Source organism: Physeter macrocephalus, chromosome 4 (genome assembly GCF_002837175.3).
Source record: "Physeter macrocephalus isolate SW-GA chromosome 4, ASM283717v5, whole genome shotgun sequence".
Taxonomy (NCBI): domain Eukaryota; kingdom Metazoa; phylum Chordata; class Mammalia; order Artiodactyla; family Physeteridae; genus Physeter; species Physeter macrocephalus.
In genome coordinates, this window is record NC_041217.1 from 105,779,554 (window position 1) to 105,793,851 (window position 14,298).

At 37.1% G+C, this 14,298-nt stretch overlaps 1 protein-coding gene across 5 annotated transcripts in view; it reads left to right on the top strand.

The window, feature by feature from the left end:
* Nucleotides 1–14,298, top strand: part of KYAT3 (kynurenine aminotransferase 3) — a 61,166-nt gene that overhangs the window by 21,953 nt on the left and 24,915 nt on the right. For all 5 annotated transcript variants that reach the window (XR_008617212.1, XM_024119835.3, XM_024119836.3 and 2 more), the window contains 6 exons: nt 3,462–3,520; nt 4,113–4,257; nt 4,879–5,028; nt 8,156–8,242; nt 9,032–9,157; nt 9,254–9,374. Coding sequence is in view for 4 of the 5 variants with exons in the window: in XM_024119835.3 (XP_023975603.1) it covers nt 3,462–3,520; nt 4,113–4,257; nt 4,879–5,028; nt 8,156–8,242; nt 9,032–9,157; nt 9,254–9,374 (688 nt within the window). In the remaining variant the exon portion in view is untranslated. The remainder of the gene's footprint in view (nt 1–3,461; nt 3,521–4,112; nt 4,258–4,878; nt 5,029–8,155; nt 8,243–9,031; nt 9,158–9,253; nt 9,375–14,298) is intronic.

Genomic DNA, 14,298 nt, shown 5'->3' on the forward strand with positions numbered 1-14,298 from the left:
TAGTACGAGAAGGAAATAACCCCTTATGATTTTAAGCAACCAAGACTTTGGGGTCATGTGTTACTGAAGCATTAACTTAAGGTAGCTGACACCATAAGTTCACTCCTAATGTGTGGGTTTTTTTCATTCATTCATCAGATATTTATTAAAAGCTTGCTATGTGCTAGGCATAGCACTGTGTGTTGGACACTCTGATGGTTAATTTTATCTGTCAACTTGCCTAGGCCACACTACCCAGATATTTGGTCAAACACCAGTCTAGATTGTTTCTGTGAAGATATTTTTCAGGTGAGATTAACGTTTCAATCAGTAGACTTTTAAGTAAAGCAAATTACCCTCCATAATGTGGGTGGCCTTGATTCAGTCAGCTAAAGGCTGTAAGAAAAAAAAGACTGAGGTTCCCCCAGGAAGAGGGAATTCTGCCTCCACACTGCCTTCAGACTCGAGCTGCAACATGAGCTCTTCCTTGGGTCTCCAGCCTGCTGGAGCTCTGCAGATTTTGAACTTGCCAGCTCCCACAAATCTCATGAGCCAATTCCTAGAAATAAATCACTATATATATATATGCACATCCTATTGGTTCAGTTTCTCTGGAGAAATCCGATTAACACAAAGTCAGTGAACAGTGAACAACCTAGAAATAGTCCTCATAGAGCTTATAGTCTAAGGAAGAATACAGACTAATAAACAGAAAAAAAGACAATGTTATGTAGTAAATGCTGGGAATGCTTCATGTCATAGGAACACATAGGAGGAGCATCTAACCATGACTTGGGGAATCAGAGAAGACTCTCTGGAGGAAATGAAGTCTAACTTGAGAACTGAAGGTGGCAGGTGGAATAGGAGTTAGCCAAGTGAAGGGACGAGGTTGTGGAGACCAGGGCTTAGATCGAATTCAGAACATGCATTCTTAACAGGGGCATTATTGCCCCCAAGACGGAGAAACTGGTGCTTGGCAGGTGAACTTGGTTATTACAATGTTTTGTGATCATCCAAAGCTCAACTCTATCCGACAAAATCTTATTCCTTAATATTTAATGAGGGAGCGGGGGAGACATGATTAGAAAAAAATGTCTAAAAAGTCTCCATGGTTGGGGGAGGGGGTGCACGGTGGTGACAAAAAGAAGAGGCTGAGAAACATTGGTGTAGAAAGACCTTTTGGGTAAGGGAAGGATCACATGTGGAGCTTGTGAGAGAAGACTATAGCATATTTAACAGGTCAGAATGGTTGAGGCATACAGTGGGAAGGAACAGAGAGGCACAGAGAGTCGTGGGAGAAGAGGCTCATCTAGACACAAATGTTAAAGAAAATTAAATCTGAAAAATGCATTTTGACTGCAATTATCCAAATATTTTAGGTGAAATTGGACTTTGTGTCTAAATTATCTACTGTAGACTATGCTCACTTTTATATATGAATTTCTACTTTGTGTTTGTAGTCATAGATTAAATGAATCATTAACTTTAAACATGTTTTAGAGATGACAAAGAACAACTGTTAGAATACCTTTTCTATCTTTCTCAGAGTTTTAGTTTTATAATTGTAGTCTCTATAACAGCATCATGTTCAGGTGGGCATTTAATCATTAGGCTGTTCTGGAAGGCACATTAACCTCTGGAGAATTTGCGTGTGATTTACTTCACTGGAGTTTCAAAGATTAAAAATATGAGAGTAAAAAGATATTTTTCTTGGTTCCATTATTGGGAATAGAATGAGAACAATGGTCTGTTTAATAACCATTATCATTATCTCCCTCCCAGATGGAATTAAAATTACTTTAATATTCTATTAGGAAAATCTTTGCAAAAATGCTGCCAATCTTTTTTTTTTTTTTAATTTCCAGCAGCTTGGCAACAATGAACTCAAAACTAATTCAGTGCTTTTGAGAGATAATATAAACTTAATTTTAGACTCTAAAGAACTAAAAAATTGCGTGCTCTTCCATAATTTTAGCTTTTAATATTTTATACCCCAGCCCTAACTTGCTTGATGTGAGTAGACCTGACCTAAATGTCTAATATACTTTTTTAAGAGACAGCATTCTAGTAATCAAAGGTCTTGTTAAGTAAAAGACAGTATGCAGAAACAGTACTGAATATGTGTTCTGAAGTCACACTACCTGGGTTCACATCCTGAGTTGAATCTGTTTGGGTTTAAATGCTACTAGCTTTCGTGAATTGGGCAGATGTAAAGTTACATGATCTTATCCTCTGTGTACCTCACTTTCCTCATGTGTAAATTATGGCGCATAATAGAACCACTACATAGAGTTGTTGTAAATATTAAATGAGTTAATTATTTAAGACACTTAGAACAGTGCCTGGTACATACTTAGTACCCAATAATGTTACCTACTATTATTATTATTTAGAACTCCTTATTAAGTAGTTTTAAAACCATTTGTTTTGGTGCTTCCTGTATGCCATACAAGGAACTTAATTGTGAAACTGTTAGTACACCTGACCTAAAATGATCTTCACAGCATGACTCGAGTATTTATTTATTTATTTAGATGTTTTGTTGCACCAGGTCTTAGTTGCAGCTCACAGCCTCCTTAGTTGCAGCTCGCTGGCTCCTTAGTTGTGGTACGTGGGCTCCTTAGTTGTGGCATGCGAACTCTTAGCTGTGGTATGCGGGATTTTTAGTTGCAGCATGCATGTGGGATCTAGTTCCCTGACCACTTAGAACAGTGCCTGGTACATACTTAGTACCCAATAATGTTACCTACTATTATTATTATTTAGAACTCCTTATTAAGTAGTTTTAAAACCATTTGTTTTGGTGCTTCCTGTATGCCATACAAGGAACTTAATTGTGAAACTGTTAGTACACCTGACCTAAAATGATCTTCACAGCATGACTCGAGTATTTATTTATTTATTTAGATGTTTTGTTGCACCAGGTCTTAGTTGCAGCTCACAGCCTCCTTAGTTGCAGCTCGCTGGCTCCTTAGTTGTGGTACGTGGGCTCCTTAGTTGTGGCATGCGAACTCTTAGCTGTGGTATGCGGGATTTTTAGTTGCAGCATGCATGTGGGATCTAGTTCCCTGACCAGGGATCAAACCCAGGCCCCCTGCATTGGGAGTGCGGAGTCTTATCCACTGCACCGCCAGGGAAGTCCCCTCAAGATATTTCTTTAAACTGACTTTTTTTAGTATCATTATTGTTCTCTTCAGTATATTTCAGGCCTTTAAATTGATTTATTTTTTAGGCTAGGGTGATATTTTTGTTCTTATGTGAGAAGATAAACATCTAAGGTTCATAAGGAAAAACACTCCTTAGAGCAGTAGGTGGGAGATGAATTCCTCTTCGGAACTTTGTATTGGCGTCTAGAATTTATCTCTACAGTACTGCTTTTTCCATGGTGCCAATAGGGAAAAGCAAGAGTTACCCATGATCTTCTGGCATTTTTGTTTTGATTAAAGAAATTTTAAAACCCTTTCAATATTTATATCTTTCAGCAAATGTCTCTGAAATTCAAAAATGCAAAACGAATTGAAGGCCTTGATAGCAATGTGTGGTGAGTACGTTAGAATAAACGATAATCATTGGGTGAAGTTTTTTTCCTCCACATGTTTATATCCTTATTTGGGAATTTTTAGCTTTATCTATAGTCTATAAATAAAACCACTTATTTTAATTCATCCATTCAGTGGAAATGGAAGGAAATAATGATTCATACACTGATTTATTCACTTAGCAAATGTGCCAGGTCCTGAGCTAGGCACTGGAAATGGACAGAGAAAATGACAGATTGGGTGGATGCCCTTGTGGAACTCACCTTCTAATCCATCAACTTTTCCTATTAGCGCTCCTTTCTAATGGTTGATAAGAGAACCTGGCAGCAGATGATTGAGAAAAAAATATATATGATTAAAATATGGGTATCATGGAACTGAGATTTGTAAGAAACATTAAGTTCACCAGTTCAGCCATCATTTTTCCAGGTAAAGTCATTTTGTAGACGGTAAAATTTTTGTCGTGAACTCATTAACTTTTTTTGATCTGTAAGACTAAACTAAGTCTTATTTTTCAGTTTTTAAAGACTATGAGGTATAAACAGCTAACTTTGTTATTTTAATACTTACTAATATTAGTATTTTTTATCTTAGGATTGAATTTACCAAGTTGGCTGCAGACCCCTCTGTTGTGAATCTTGGCCAAGGCCTTCCAGATATATCCCCTCCTGTATATGTAAAGGAAGAATTATCAAAGATTGCAGCAATTGATAGTCTGAATCAGTACACACGGGGCTTTGTAAGTATATGAGGACTATGTGAGGTGTGAGCTTGTATTTTATATTGTATTGTGCTTCTCCATAATTGGCTTTCTAGAACCAACTGTCCCAACTTGATAACCAGAGGAACACCCACCCTTACTCTTATCTCCTAGGATGAGCTGTCCCCTACTTCCAGCTTCTCCACAGTCCTGTCTTGGCCTTTCCTTTACCATTGTTCCAGGATGGGGTCCTACGACAAGCAGGGAAGGAGAATATTCACTTTAGACATGTTTTCTCTCCCTTTCAAACTTATGCAGCCTCAGCACTGGCTTCTTACTTAATATTCTCTATTTCCAACTAGTTACTTTCTTTCTTTCTACCTCAGCACAACCTCCATCTTTCTGTGGTGGAATGCCTAGGATATCCAGAGATTTCATAGATTCTACTAAAAAAAACTTACCACAAGTCTTCATGACCATTCATGCAGCAACCCTCTGAAAATAGGAAAAATTTTTTTTAATTTATTGCCATTTAAAAATACAAATTGGAAAATTATAAAACCCAGATGTTAAAAATTCTTACATTTTAGAGCCAAACTATCTCAAAGAAGTAGGTCCCATAATTAAATTAAAGGTTTTGTTCTTCCTTTTACTCAACAGGGTCATCCATCACTTGTGAAAGCTCTGTCCTGCCTATATGAAAAGTTTTATCAAAATCAAATAAATCCAAATAAAGAAATCCTTGTGACAGTAGGAGCATATGGATCTCTTTTTAATGCCATTCAAGGATTAATTGATGAGGGAGATGAAGTAAGTATATTAACATTATCATGTTGCCTATATTAATCACTATCATTTGTCCTGCTTTTATTTTTACTTATTTTATGCTCTTTTTTATTTGAATTATTTTTGAAGTATAATGTATGTGCAGTCAAGTTCGCAAATGTTAAGTACAACTTAGTAAATGTTTACATGTATATGTGTATGTATGTCTCCATGTAACCACAAACCAGATGAAGATATAGTACAGTTCCAGCAACCCAGACGGTTCCCTTTTGCCCCTTCGTAGTCTGTATTCTTCCAGAGGTAACCACTCTTCTGTGTTCTGTCACCATAGGTTCATTTTGCCAGCTCTTTAACTTGATATAATAGAATCATACAGTATGTACTCTTGAGTCTGGCATCTCTCATTTATCATTTTGTCTGTGAGATGCATCCATTTTGTTGCATGTCATTTATTCTTATATTTACAGCCTATTTAGATAAGGGAAGGTAAAAGGGGCTAGCAGTGATGTGGGAAAATGAATCTTAGTTTTCACTGCTAAAATAACCTTTAAACTGAACTCAGTCAACAAGTATTTGGTCCCTGTCTTTTTGTACTCTGTATTGTTAGCAGCACCGTGTGAGGGATGTATAACAAGAAGGCTGAGTGATTTCTTTATTTAGTGATGTGATATAAAACCCACTTTGGCGCTGACCTCAGTCAGCTCTGCCCCTAATTCCCCATTATCATTCCAATACCCCTGCTTCAGTATTTCCTCACCTCTTTCATTTATTCAGAATTTATTGAGGATACGCTAGACATTGTGGGAGAGAATTTTAAAAGACGGTTTCTGCATGGAAGGGGTTCCCTGTTTAGTAGAGGAGATTGACTTGTAAACAGATGAGGAGGAATGCAATGCTATAGGCGGTGGTGGGGAATGTATAAGTTACCATGGCGACAAGAGGAAGAAGTGATCAACTCTGCTAATGGAAAGCTCTAGAGAGGTGTTGGTTAAGCCGGGTGTGAAGAAAGAATATTTGCCGTGATCTGTATTGTTAATTCCTTTCTTTGAACTCTCCCCCCACTTTATCTGTACCTCCTTTATGAAAGATACCTGTTACTTTGTGTTACATTATCCTTTTACATCTCAATTCACTCTACTATACCAAACAATAAGTTACTTAAGGAGACATGGTAAGGAAGTACAGTCATACTTTCATATACGTAATCTCCTTTATTCCTATAAAATAGTTGAAAGTTTTATTTGAGACTTTGGTGTTGTTACTCCTTTGTTGCTTCCTCCATCTCTGCACTTTATTGGTGTGTCCCAAGGCTCAGCCCTTGGCCTTCTTTCCTCTATTCTTTCTTCCCTGATCATCTTATCTAATATTCTGAAACCACACACACCACTTTCCATCATATTGACCTACTATTTTCCTTATAGTATTTATTACTCTCTGAAATTAGCTGATTTACGTCCTTGTTTTCTTATTTATTATAAATGTCTTGCAGGAGAATGTAAGTTCCAGGAAAACTAGTTTATTGCTATAGAGCTAGCACCTGAAATAGTGAGTGCTCAGTAAATATTCTTCAAAAAGAGAGGGGAATTATTTTCATTGTAAAAATAAGGAAATTTCAGGGAAGCATGTTAAGTATATTCTTCAGTTCCACCTCGCTGCCTTCCCAATTTACTTTCCTTCATTGAGCTCTCACTTCATACCAGGCACTGTTTCTCACCAGGGCTACAAAGATGGGTCATCTTAGTCCCTAAGAATTTCATAGTCTAATTAAGAACTTGGGGAAAAGATTCATTCCTGGCTCATTTCTGTGTCTTCCACAGTACCCAACACCTAACATAGCACGTTGTATAGGAACTACTCAGTGTGAGTTGGATGACTAGTACAAACAAAGGGGCTTTAGAATATAAGGGCCTCCTATGAGAGGCCTCCAATGAGAAAGGCCTTGAAAAAGAAGTACAAGCAGTAAAAAGTGCAAATTTAGGGTGATAATTAGGTACCATGAATTTAACCAACACAAACTTAAATGCGGCAGTTTAGTGTAGACTTGTAAAATTATAAATTGTTGCCAGATTTTTCACAAACAGTTTGACTATATATATAAAGTACCATAAAACATGTTTATACCCTTTAGTCTAGCAGTAGCAATCATGTGAATTTATTCAGCAAATGATTTTAAAATGGAGATACTATGCATAGTCACAAGTGAACATTGCACTGTTATTTATACAAGCAAACTATAACAAAATTATTCTAGAATTCAATAGACTCTCAAATAGCCTTTAAAATAATAAGTGCTAAAACTAAATAATATTAAAATTTTTGTGAAATATTTCTAAGTTTAAAAAAGATACAAAAATCAAATGTGTACAATGGATATAAATTATGTGTTCAAACCCTCCTTATAGAAAAGCAAAAAGTTAGAAATGCTAGGTCCAGGCTGGCATACTGCAGAAGGAATACCGACTGGACAAGTTAGTCTGGCCCACTGACCTGAAAGCCAGGCTATGAGTGATTGAGAGAGAGCCTGTAGGAGAAAAGGAACAGGGAGTATATCTCAAGGGGCTAGGAAAAAAGGATCCAGATATAAGTCATCTGGAGGGAAATTGTGGTTATCAGATGTTAGCAGTAGCATCCTAACTGTCTACCTGCATACGCTTTTTGTTTGGGGATGCTTTTGAGAAACGACAAACGTCTTTACTTTCAGGATAATACTTATAAATTAGTACTCCACAGCGGAGAGCATCAGTTGCAGTGCTCTCTTTCCTTATGGTCTTGCTCTGCCACTGATCATTTATTTTCTGATTTGAAATTTAAACTCAGTGTTTTTGGCTGGAACATCCCCTTGAGAATGTGATGAGAGCTATGACCCCTTTCCCCAGAAAAATATACCTATGCATGTAGAAAATTGTACATACAATTCCAAGGGTCCCACTGCAAGCCTATCCACAGATCTCCCTAAGAGATCAAGGGCTCCAATGAAGGACCTCGACAAGTTTATCCCCAAGGTCTTTTTCACTCAGATGTGGGAAGACAAAGCCTGTTTTCTACACTGCTGCATCTCAGCATGTAGTATAGTGCCTTGCACATAGTAGGTACACAATATTTGTTAAATGGATTAATGATTGATATGTTGTGTTATTTGGTTTTATTCCAGGTCATAGTGATAGTGCCTTTCTATGACTGCTATGAGCCCATGGTGAGAATGGCTGGAGCAATACCTGTTTTTATTCCCCTGAGATCTGTAAGTTTGCCCCTATGATTCACATGTTTTAAGAAGTTTTGTAAATACCATTACTTTGTTGCCAGTAAAGTTCCTACTTTGATTACATTTTGGGATTTACTATATATCTCTACTATGACTGAAGGTAACAACTTTAAGGGGGGATCTTTTATTACTTTATCTTGTGTTTGCACGTCTGTCTGTTGTATCAGCGTCTACATTGTATGTAATACTATTTTTTGTGATTATGTGTCTCCCCTACTGACTGAGCACCACCAGGTTAGAAACCATTTCTGACTCACTTTTATAGCTCTGGTCCCCAGTGACTAACAGTGCAGGGTATATGCTGGGTGCTCAATAAATGCTTATTGAATTCTGAATGAAGTAATTTTTTTTAAAATTCTGCTTTTATCTTTAGGAATACAGTATAGTACCATTGTCTTTTTAAAATTTTCATCAAAATAAGTGACACAAGGTGAATCACAGAATCTTCTATTAGCCTTATAGTATCAGATGTGTTAACCATAGTTACAGCTGGCTCCTTTGAAGGAATATAGGCACTTTCACAGCCGTTAATGTTGACAGAGTTCATGTTTCCAGTTAACAGGTATGAGCATGGAACTCACATCCTGTTGGGCTCTTAAGGCAGAGTAAAGCTTAGTTATTCCTATTTCTTTTCTTTGTTTGTCATCTATTCAGTTACCTTTGCCATGCCTTTCTCTACTTTTTTTTCCTTGTTAGGTTATTTATTTGTAGGACAGCAAATATGAATTAACTGAATTAAATCACATCTTCATTCTTCATGCTTAGAAACTTGTTGATGGGAAAAAATGGTCTAGTTCTGACTGGACATTAGATCCTCAAGAACTGGCAAGCAAATTTAATTCCAAAACCAAAGCTATAATACTAAATACTCCACATAACCCCCTTGGCAAGGTGAGTCTTTGATCTCTTTATACAGTCTTCTGGTCCATCATTTTCTCACATGTTGAATAATTGGCTCTCCTCCTTTGTTTCCTTTCATATGTGTAGGTGTATACCAAAGAGGAACTCCAAGTAATCGCTGACCTTTGCATCAAATATGACACACTCTGCATCAGTGATGAGGTTTATGAATGGCTTGTATATACTGGAAATAAGCATTTTAAAATAGGTACCAATTATTACATAGAGTCACAAATCTAAATGTGTTTGGGCACATGTGGAACATCTGATTGGAAAGGATCCCAGAAGAGCTTTAAAATAGTCTTTGTAATGGGTAAATGTCTGTGAGCGCTTAAAAATGGGCCTTGAATGAATGATGCCTGAGTGAATTTATGAGCAGATTGAAGGACAAGCAGTACAAACTTAGGAGACGAGATTTTGGATCACACTATAAAACTATGAAACCAGAGAAGTAGTACTTTTGCCTTTATTCTTAGTTTTTTTCAAGAATCTAGCTATTACTTGGCATATAAGACACAGGGAACTTAATTCTTCTTGAACTGGTCTGTTCCTGCTGAGCAGGTTGCCAAAATGCCAGGTCAACAGGAAAACATTGTCATGACAGTAAGGTATTGCTGCGTGGCCCTTGCCTGGAATTTCACTATTACTACTAGGCCATCTCACAAAAGCCACAGTGTCTTCTGAGGTAATCCAAACTTATATCAACTGTAGGGTTATAAACTGGGCTGCAACCTTTGGGTCTTTGCACTTGCCCTACCTATACCTGGAAACACTTTTTACCAGATATCCAAATGGCTCAGTCTGTCACCTCTCTGGGGTCTTTATTCAGTTGTCAAATTTGATGACCACAACATTTAAGATAGTTACACCTCTCCTTCCAGCATTTTCTTTGTCCTTTTTCTGTTCTGTTTTGTTTTTTCCTCTATAACAAATATCAGGATCTATATATTTTACTTCTAACCTGCAAGAAGGTAGGAATTTTTAAATGTTTTGGTCTCTTCTGACTCCTTAGTTCCCAGAAAGTGTCTTGTGCATGGTAGACAGTCAGAAAGTAATTGTTGAATAAAATGAATAGGAAGTATGAAAAGGGTGAGGGAAGGATAACTAAAATCATTGGTAGGAACCAATAAATTTTTATTTATTTATTTTTTTTGTGGTATGCGGGCCTCCCTCTGCTGCGGCCTCTCCCGTTGCGGAGCACAGGCTCCGGACGCGCAGGCTCAGCGGCCATGGCTCACGGGCCCAGCCGCTCCGCGGCATGTGGGATCCTCCCGGACCGGGGCGCGAACCGGGTTCCCCTGCATCGGCAGGCGGACGCGCAACTACTGCGCCACCAGGGAAGCCCCAAGAACCAATAAATTTTAAAATTAGTGCACTTATATATAAATAGTTGTTGCACATATCATAATTATCTGTGGCAAATTACAAATTGTTGTAGAGACACAGAGGAGAAAGCAACTGCTTCAGGTGATCAACAAAGGAGTGGGCAAAAGATGGGACTTAGTTAGGCAGAGAAATAGAAAGAAAATTCCTATCAGATAAACTTTTATCTACTGAGGCAAGGAGGCATGGAAGATCAAGATATACTTAAGTGGTAGAAGGGTGTGTTGCAGTAACTGGCACAGATGAGAGTGGAAAAGTAGGGTGATTCTGAAGGACTTTATGTATGAGGATAAAGAGTTTAAACTTCATTGAGGGGGTTAGTGTTTCTGAAACTTATTTTAGTGATAGAGCATCTTAAAGTCATGATGTTCACATCATGAAATAGTGACAGTACATACTTATTTCATCATGAAACTAGAGGCTTTTTTCTTAACAGAAATTCAGTAATTAGAAGTCAGTGTAAAAACCACAAGACTGTGTATTTACCTGTAACAAAGTACATTGAAATAAATACATCTGAGTTTTTCTGATTTTTTCCATTCATGTTCATTTTCTAATGCTCATTTGTTTCACTGTTGGTAGCATTCACTATCAGATAAGGGGTAGCACTTACCTTAAGTGCTTAAGAAAATTTTGTGTCTTAAGAAAATTTTGTGGAAAACTTAAAATTGATTTTTTTAAAATTCTATTTAAAAACTCAATAATTAATTTGATCCTCAGGGTACCAGTGAGCATACTTTGAGAACTACTGCAACAGGTAGTGACGAGGCAGGGTAATTAGTGCCATATTGGATTTGTTTTATAAAGGTAAGAACCAGCTACAGGGGAGGATCTTAAGTCAGATGCCTTGGCAGTGGAGATGACACATGAGGGCTACTTAGAAGTAAAAACTATAGGGCAGGGCTTCCCTGGTGGCACAGTGGTTGAGAGTCCGCCTGCCGATGCAGGGGACACGGGTTCGTGCCTCGGTCCGGGAAGATCCCACATGCCGCGGAGCGGCTGGGCCCGTGAGCCATGGCTGCTGAGCCTGCGTGTCTGGAGCCTGTGCTCCGCAACCGGAGAGGCCACAGCAGTGAGAGGCCCGCGTACCGCAAAAAAAAAAAACCACAAAAAAACCCCCCCAAAAAACTATAGGGCACAGAATATAGCATTTGAAGGTGGGAAAGCAAGCAAGTGTGATTCTGAGATCTCTAGCCTGGACCACTAGGCAGTGATGAGGCCCTTACCCAGGGACTGAGATGTGGGAGGAGGAACAGATCTGTGGGGAAGAGCTGAGCAAAGGAAATTCTTGCTTCTCATGCTCTAGTCTTGCTAAGTTTCAGTGTCTTTGAGACATAGAGGAGGAGATGTCTAGAAACAAGTAGAATTATAGGCCTGATCGTCAGGATGAAATTATGAAGGGATTTATTTTTGGCAGTCATCAAAATTTTGTTGATAGTGGAACCCATGGAAGAGAATGAATGTCCTAAGGAAGAATGTATAAACAGAGAAGAGGGTCAGAGATTTGCAAGGTATGGTGCCTTAGCCCAGCAGACTTTTGTTATTTGTCAAAATTGCATCACAGTTCACCTTCTCACATCCTGTTGATGATCTCTGTCTCAGGTCACTAACTTCTCCCCAGTTGAAAATCAGACCAACATGGACAATTAAATGTGTTGGTAATTTTTTTAGATTAAGCAGAGAGAGGAAGAGGTATCTATCTAATGAATAAATATAATTTTATACTTAACATTTTCCATGTTTTACAAATGTTCATGCCTATGCAATGACTCAAAGCTTTAAAAAATTTAGTTAACTCAGTTTAGCAATATTCTTTCCAAAATATTACTTTAAACGATCTTGAAATTTGTTTAAACCTTATATTATAAGCCCTTCATGGTAAAAGTGTAAATGATGATGTTACTTCCTAAAGATATCATATATTTTTAACTCAGATTTTTTAGTTGTTTTAACAACTCATAAAGTTAAAACAAGAAAAAAATGAATTCACTGTTTCATTATTTAGAGAGTGCAAATGTGTGAAAACTTATTCTATTAAATACAGTGGCCTTTGTCACATGAAAGATGCTAAATGGCTCTTCCATCAGTTTACAGAGTGCAATAGTAGCTCTTTAATATAATACAGTAAGGCTTGCTGGCCATACCTCATGAAATTAGCATCATCTTCATGTTGTCACAGAGGCAGTTTTTCCTGGTGTAGTTTTCACTCTTCATCATGTCTCTCATCTTTATCTGACTTCTAATGAAGTCTAAGTCATCTGTGAATAACTGTTATAGCTGCTGTGGCTGATTTAAGGATCATGGATCATAAATGAGAAGTACAAAGACCAGCTGCCTTTCAGGTATAAATGCAAGCTAAACTTACCAATACTGGAACTGGATATGTTTTTAAAAAATCATCAGACCTGCAAAGATTTCTTTATTTCTTTAGTTTACTATATTCACATGCGGTGCTGTGGTCATCTGCTCTGCCTATCTGTTTACATTAACTTCTGTAGCTCCCCAGATCTCTGAGATGGAGAGGACATGGACATTCAGATGTTTTAAATTACTTAGGGTCCTTTTTATTGAAATAGTAGAACTTGTTCTTACTGAATCAGATTCTTGACTCAAATGATTTCTGCAGGTTTCAGTAAAATGACAATACAGTCGACAGATGAAACCTCTCTTCTGGAAGTGATTTTACTAATACACTGATATTTATATACTAATCCATTGATATTTGGAAAATTAGTATAAAATTCCTTGTAAATTATTTAGCTGATCAGCTTACTCCTTGAAAAAAAGACATGCACTTTTATATGGCCAAAACAGCCATCAAGAAATTACTTAGCTCTCCTTTTAAATTTATGCTATAGTTAGATTTGATATTTTGTGAATGGAACCTACATTTGATGTGTGCATAGTTTTTATTTCCTTCATGTATAACTTATTGTTAAAACATATTAGTATTATATTAGTTTGGGTAATTTTTATTTTCAAAGAATTTATTTCTAAATATTGTTTTTACTAATAGGCCTTCCTGATTTTGGATATATATTATTACTTTAAAGGACGTGATAATCTGCACTATACATAGTTTGGATTTTTCTGTGATCAAATAGGAAAGTGGGACATCTGTCGTATCCTTTGGAATATTTTAGAAGACTAGAAATGTCTCAAAACTTGAAAGGATATGGTTATTTACATCAAATGTTAGAATATTCATTCTTCGAATGGACCCTCTAAATATTTTCTTCATTTGTCTTTTTGGGTTTTCTTATACTTCACAGAGAATACAGTGGTAACTTTTCTGATTTATATTGTTTTCCTGCCTTTACAAATGTTGACAGGTATTTCGTGATAGGCTAAAATTGAATATGCATCCATTTTGGATCTTTCTTTAGCTATCTTACATTTTAGTAGGCACTTTACTTGCTTATGAGAAGATTACTTCAAGAAGACAGTAACTTAGTCCCCTAGAAGTGGGTATTTATTTTCCTTTTGTGCATACCAACACTCTTAGAACAATATAAGAGCATCTATTGTACCTCTAAAAAAACAGGTGAAAAACTTGTGGAATTGCACCTGAAGAATTTCACAACTAAATTACTTGAGGAATCCAAAAAGCTGTTTTGTAGGTAGCATTCTCAGAAGATTAACAGAGGAATAATTTACCGATGTCCAACAGAATTCACCAACTCTTGTATTTTATACCTCCATGACTTTGATACCTGCATCACCTTTGCCCCAAACACCTTTTTTTCCCT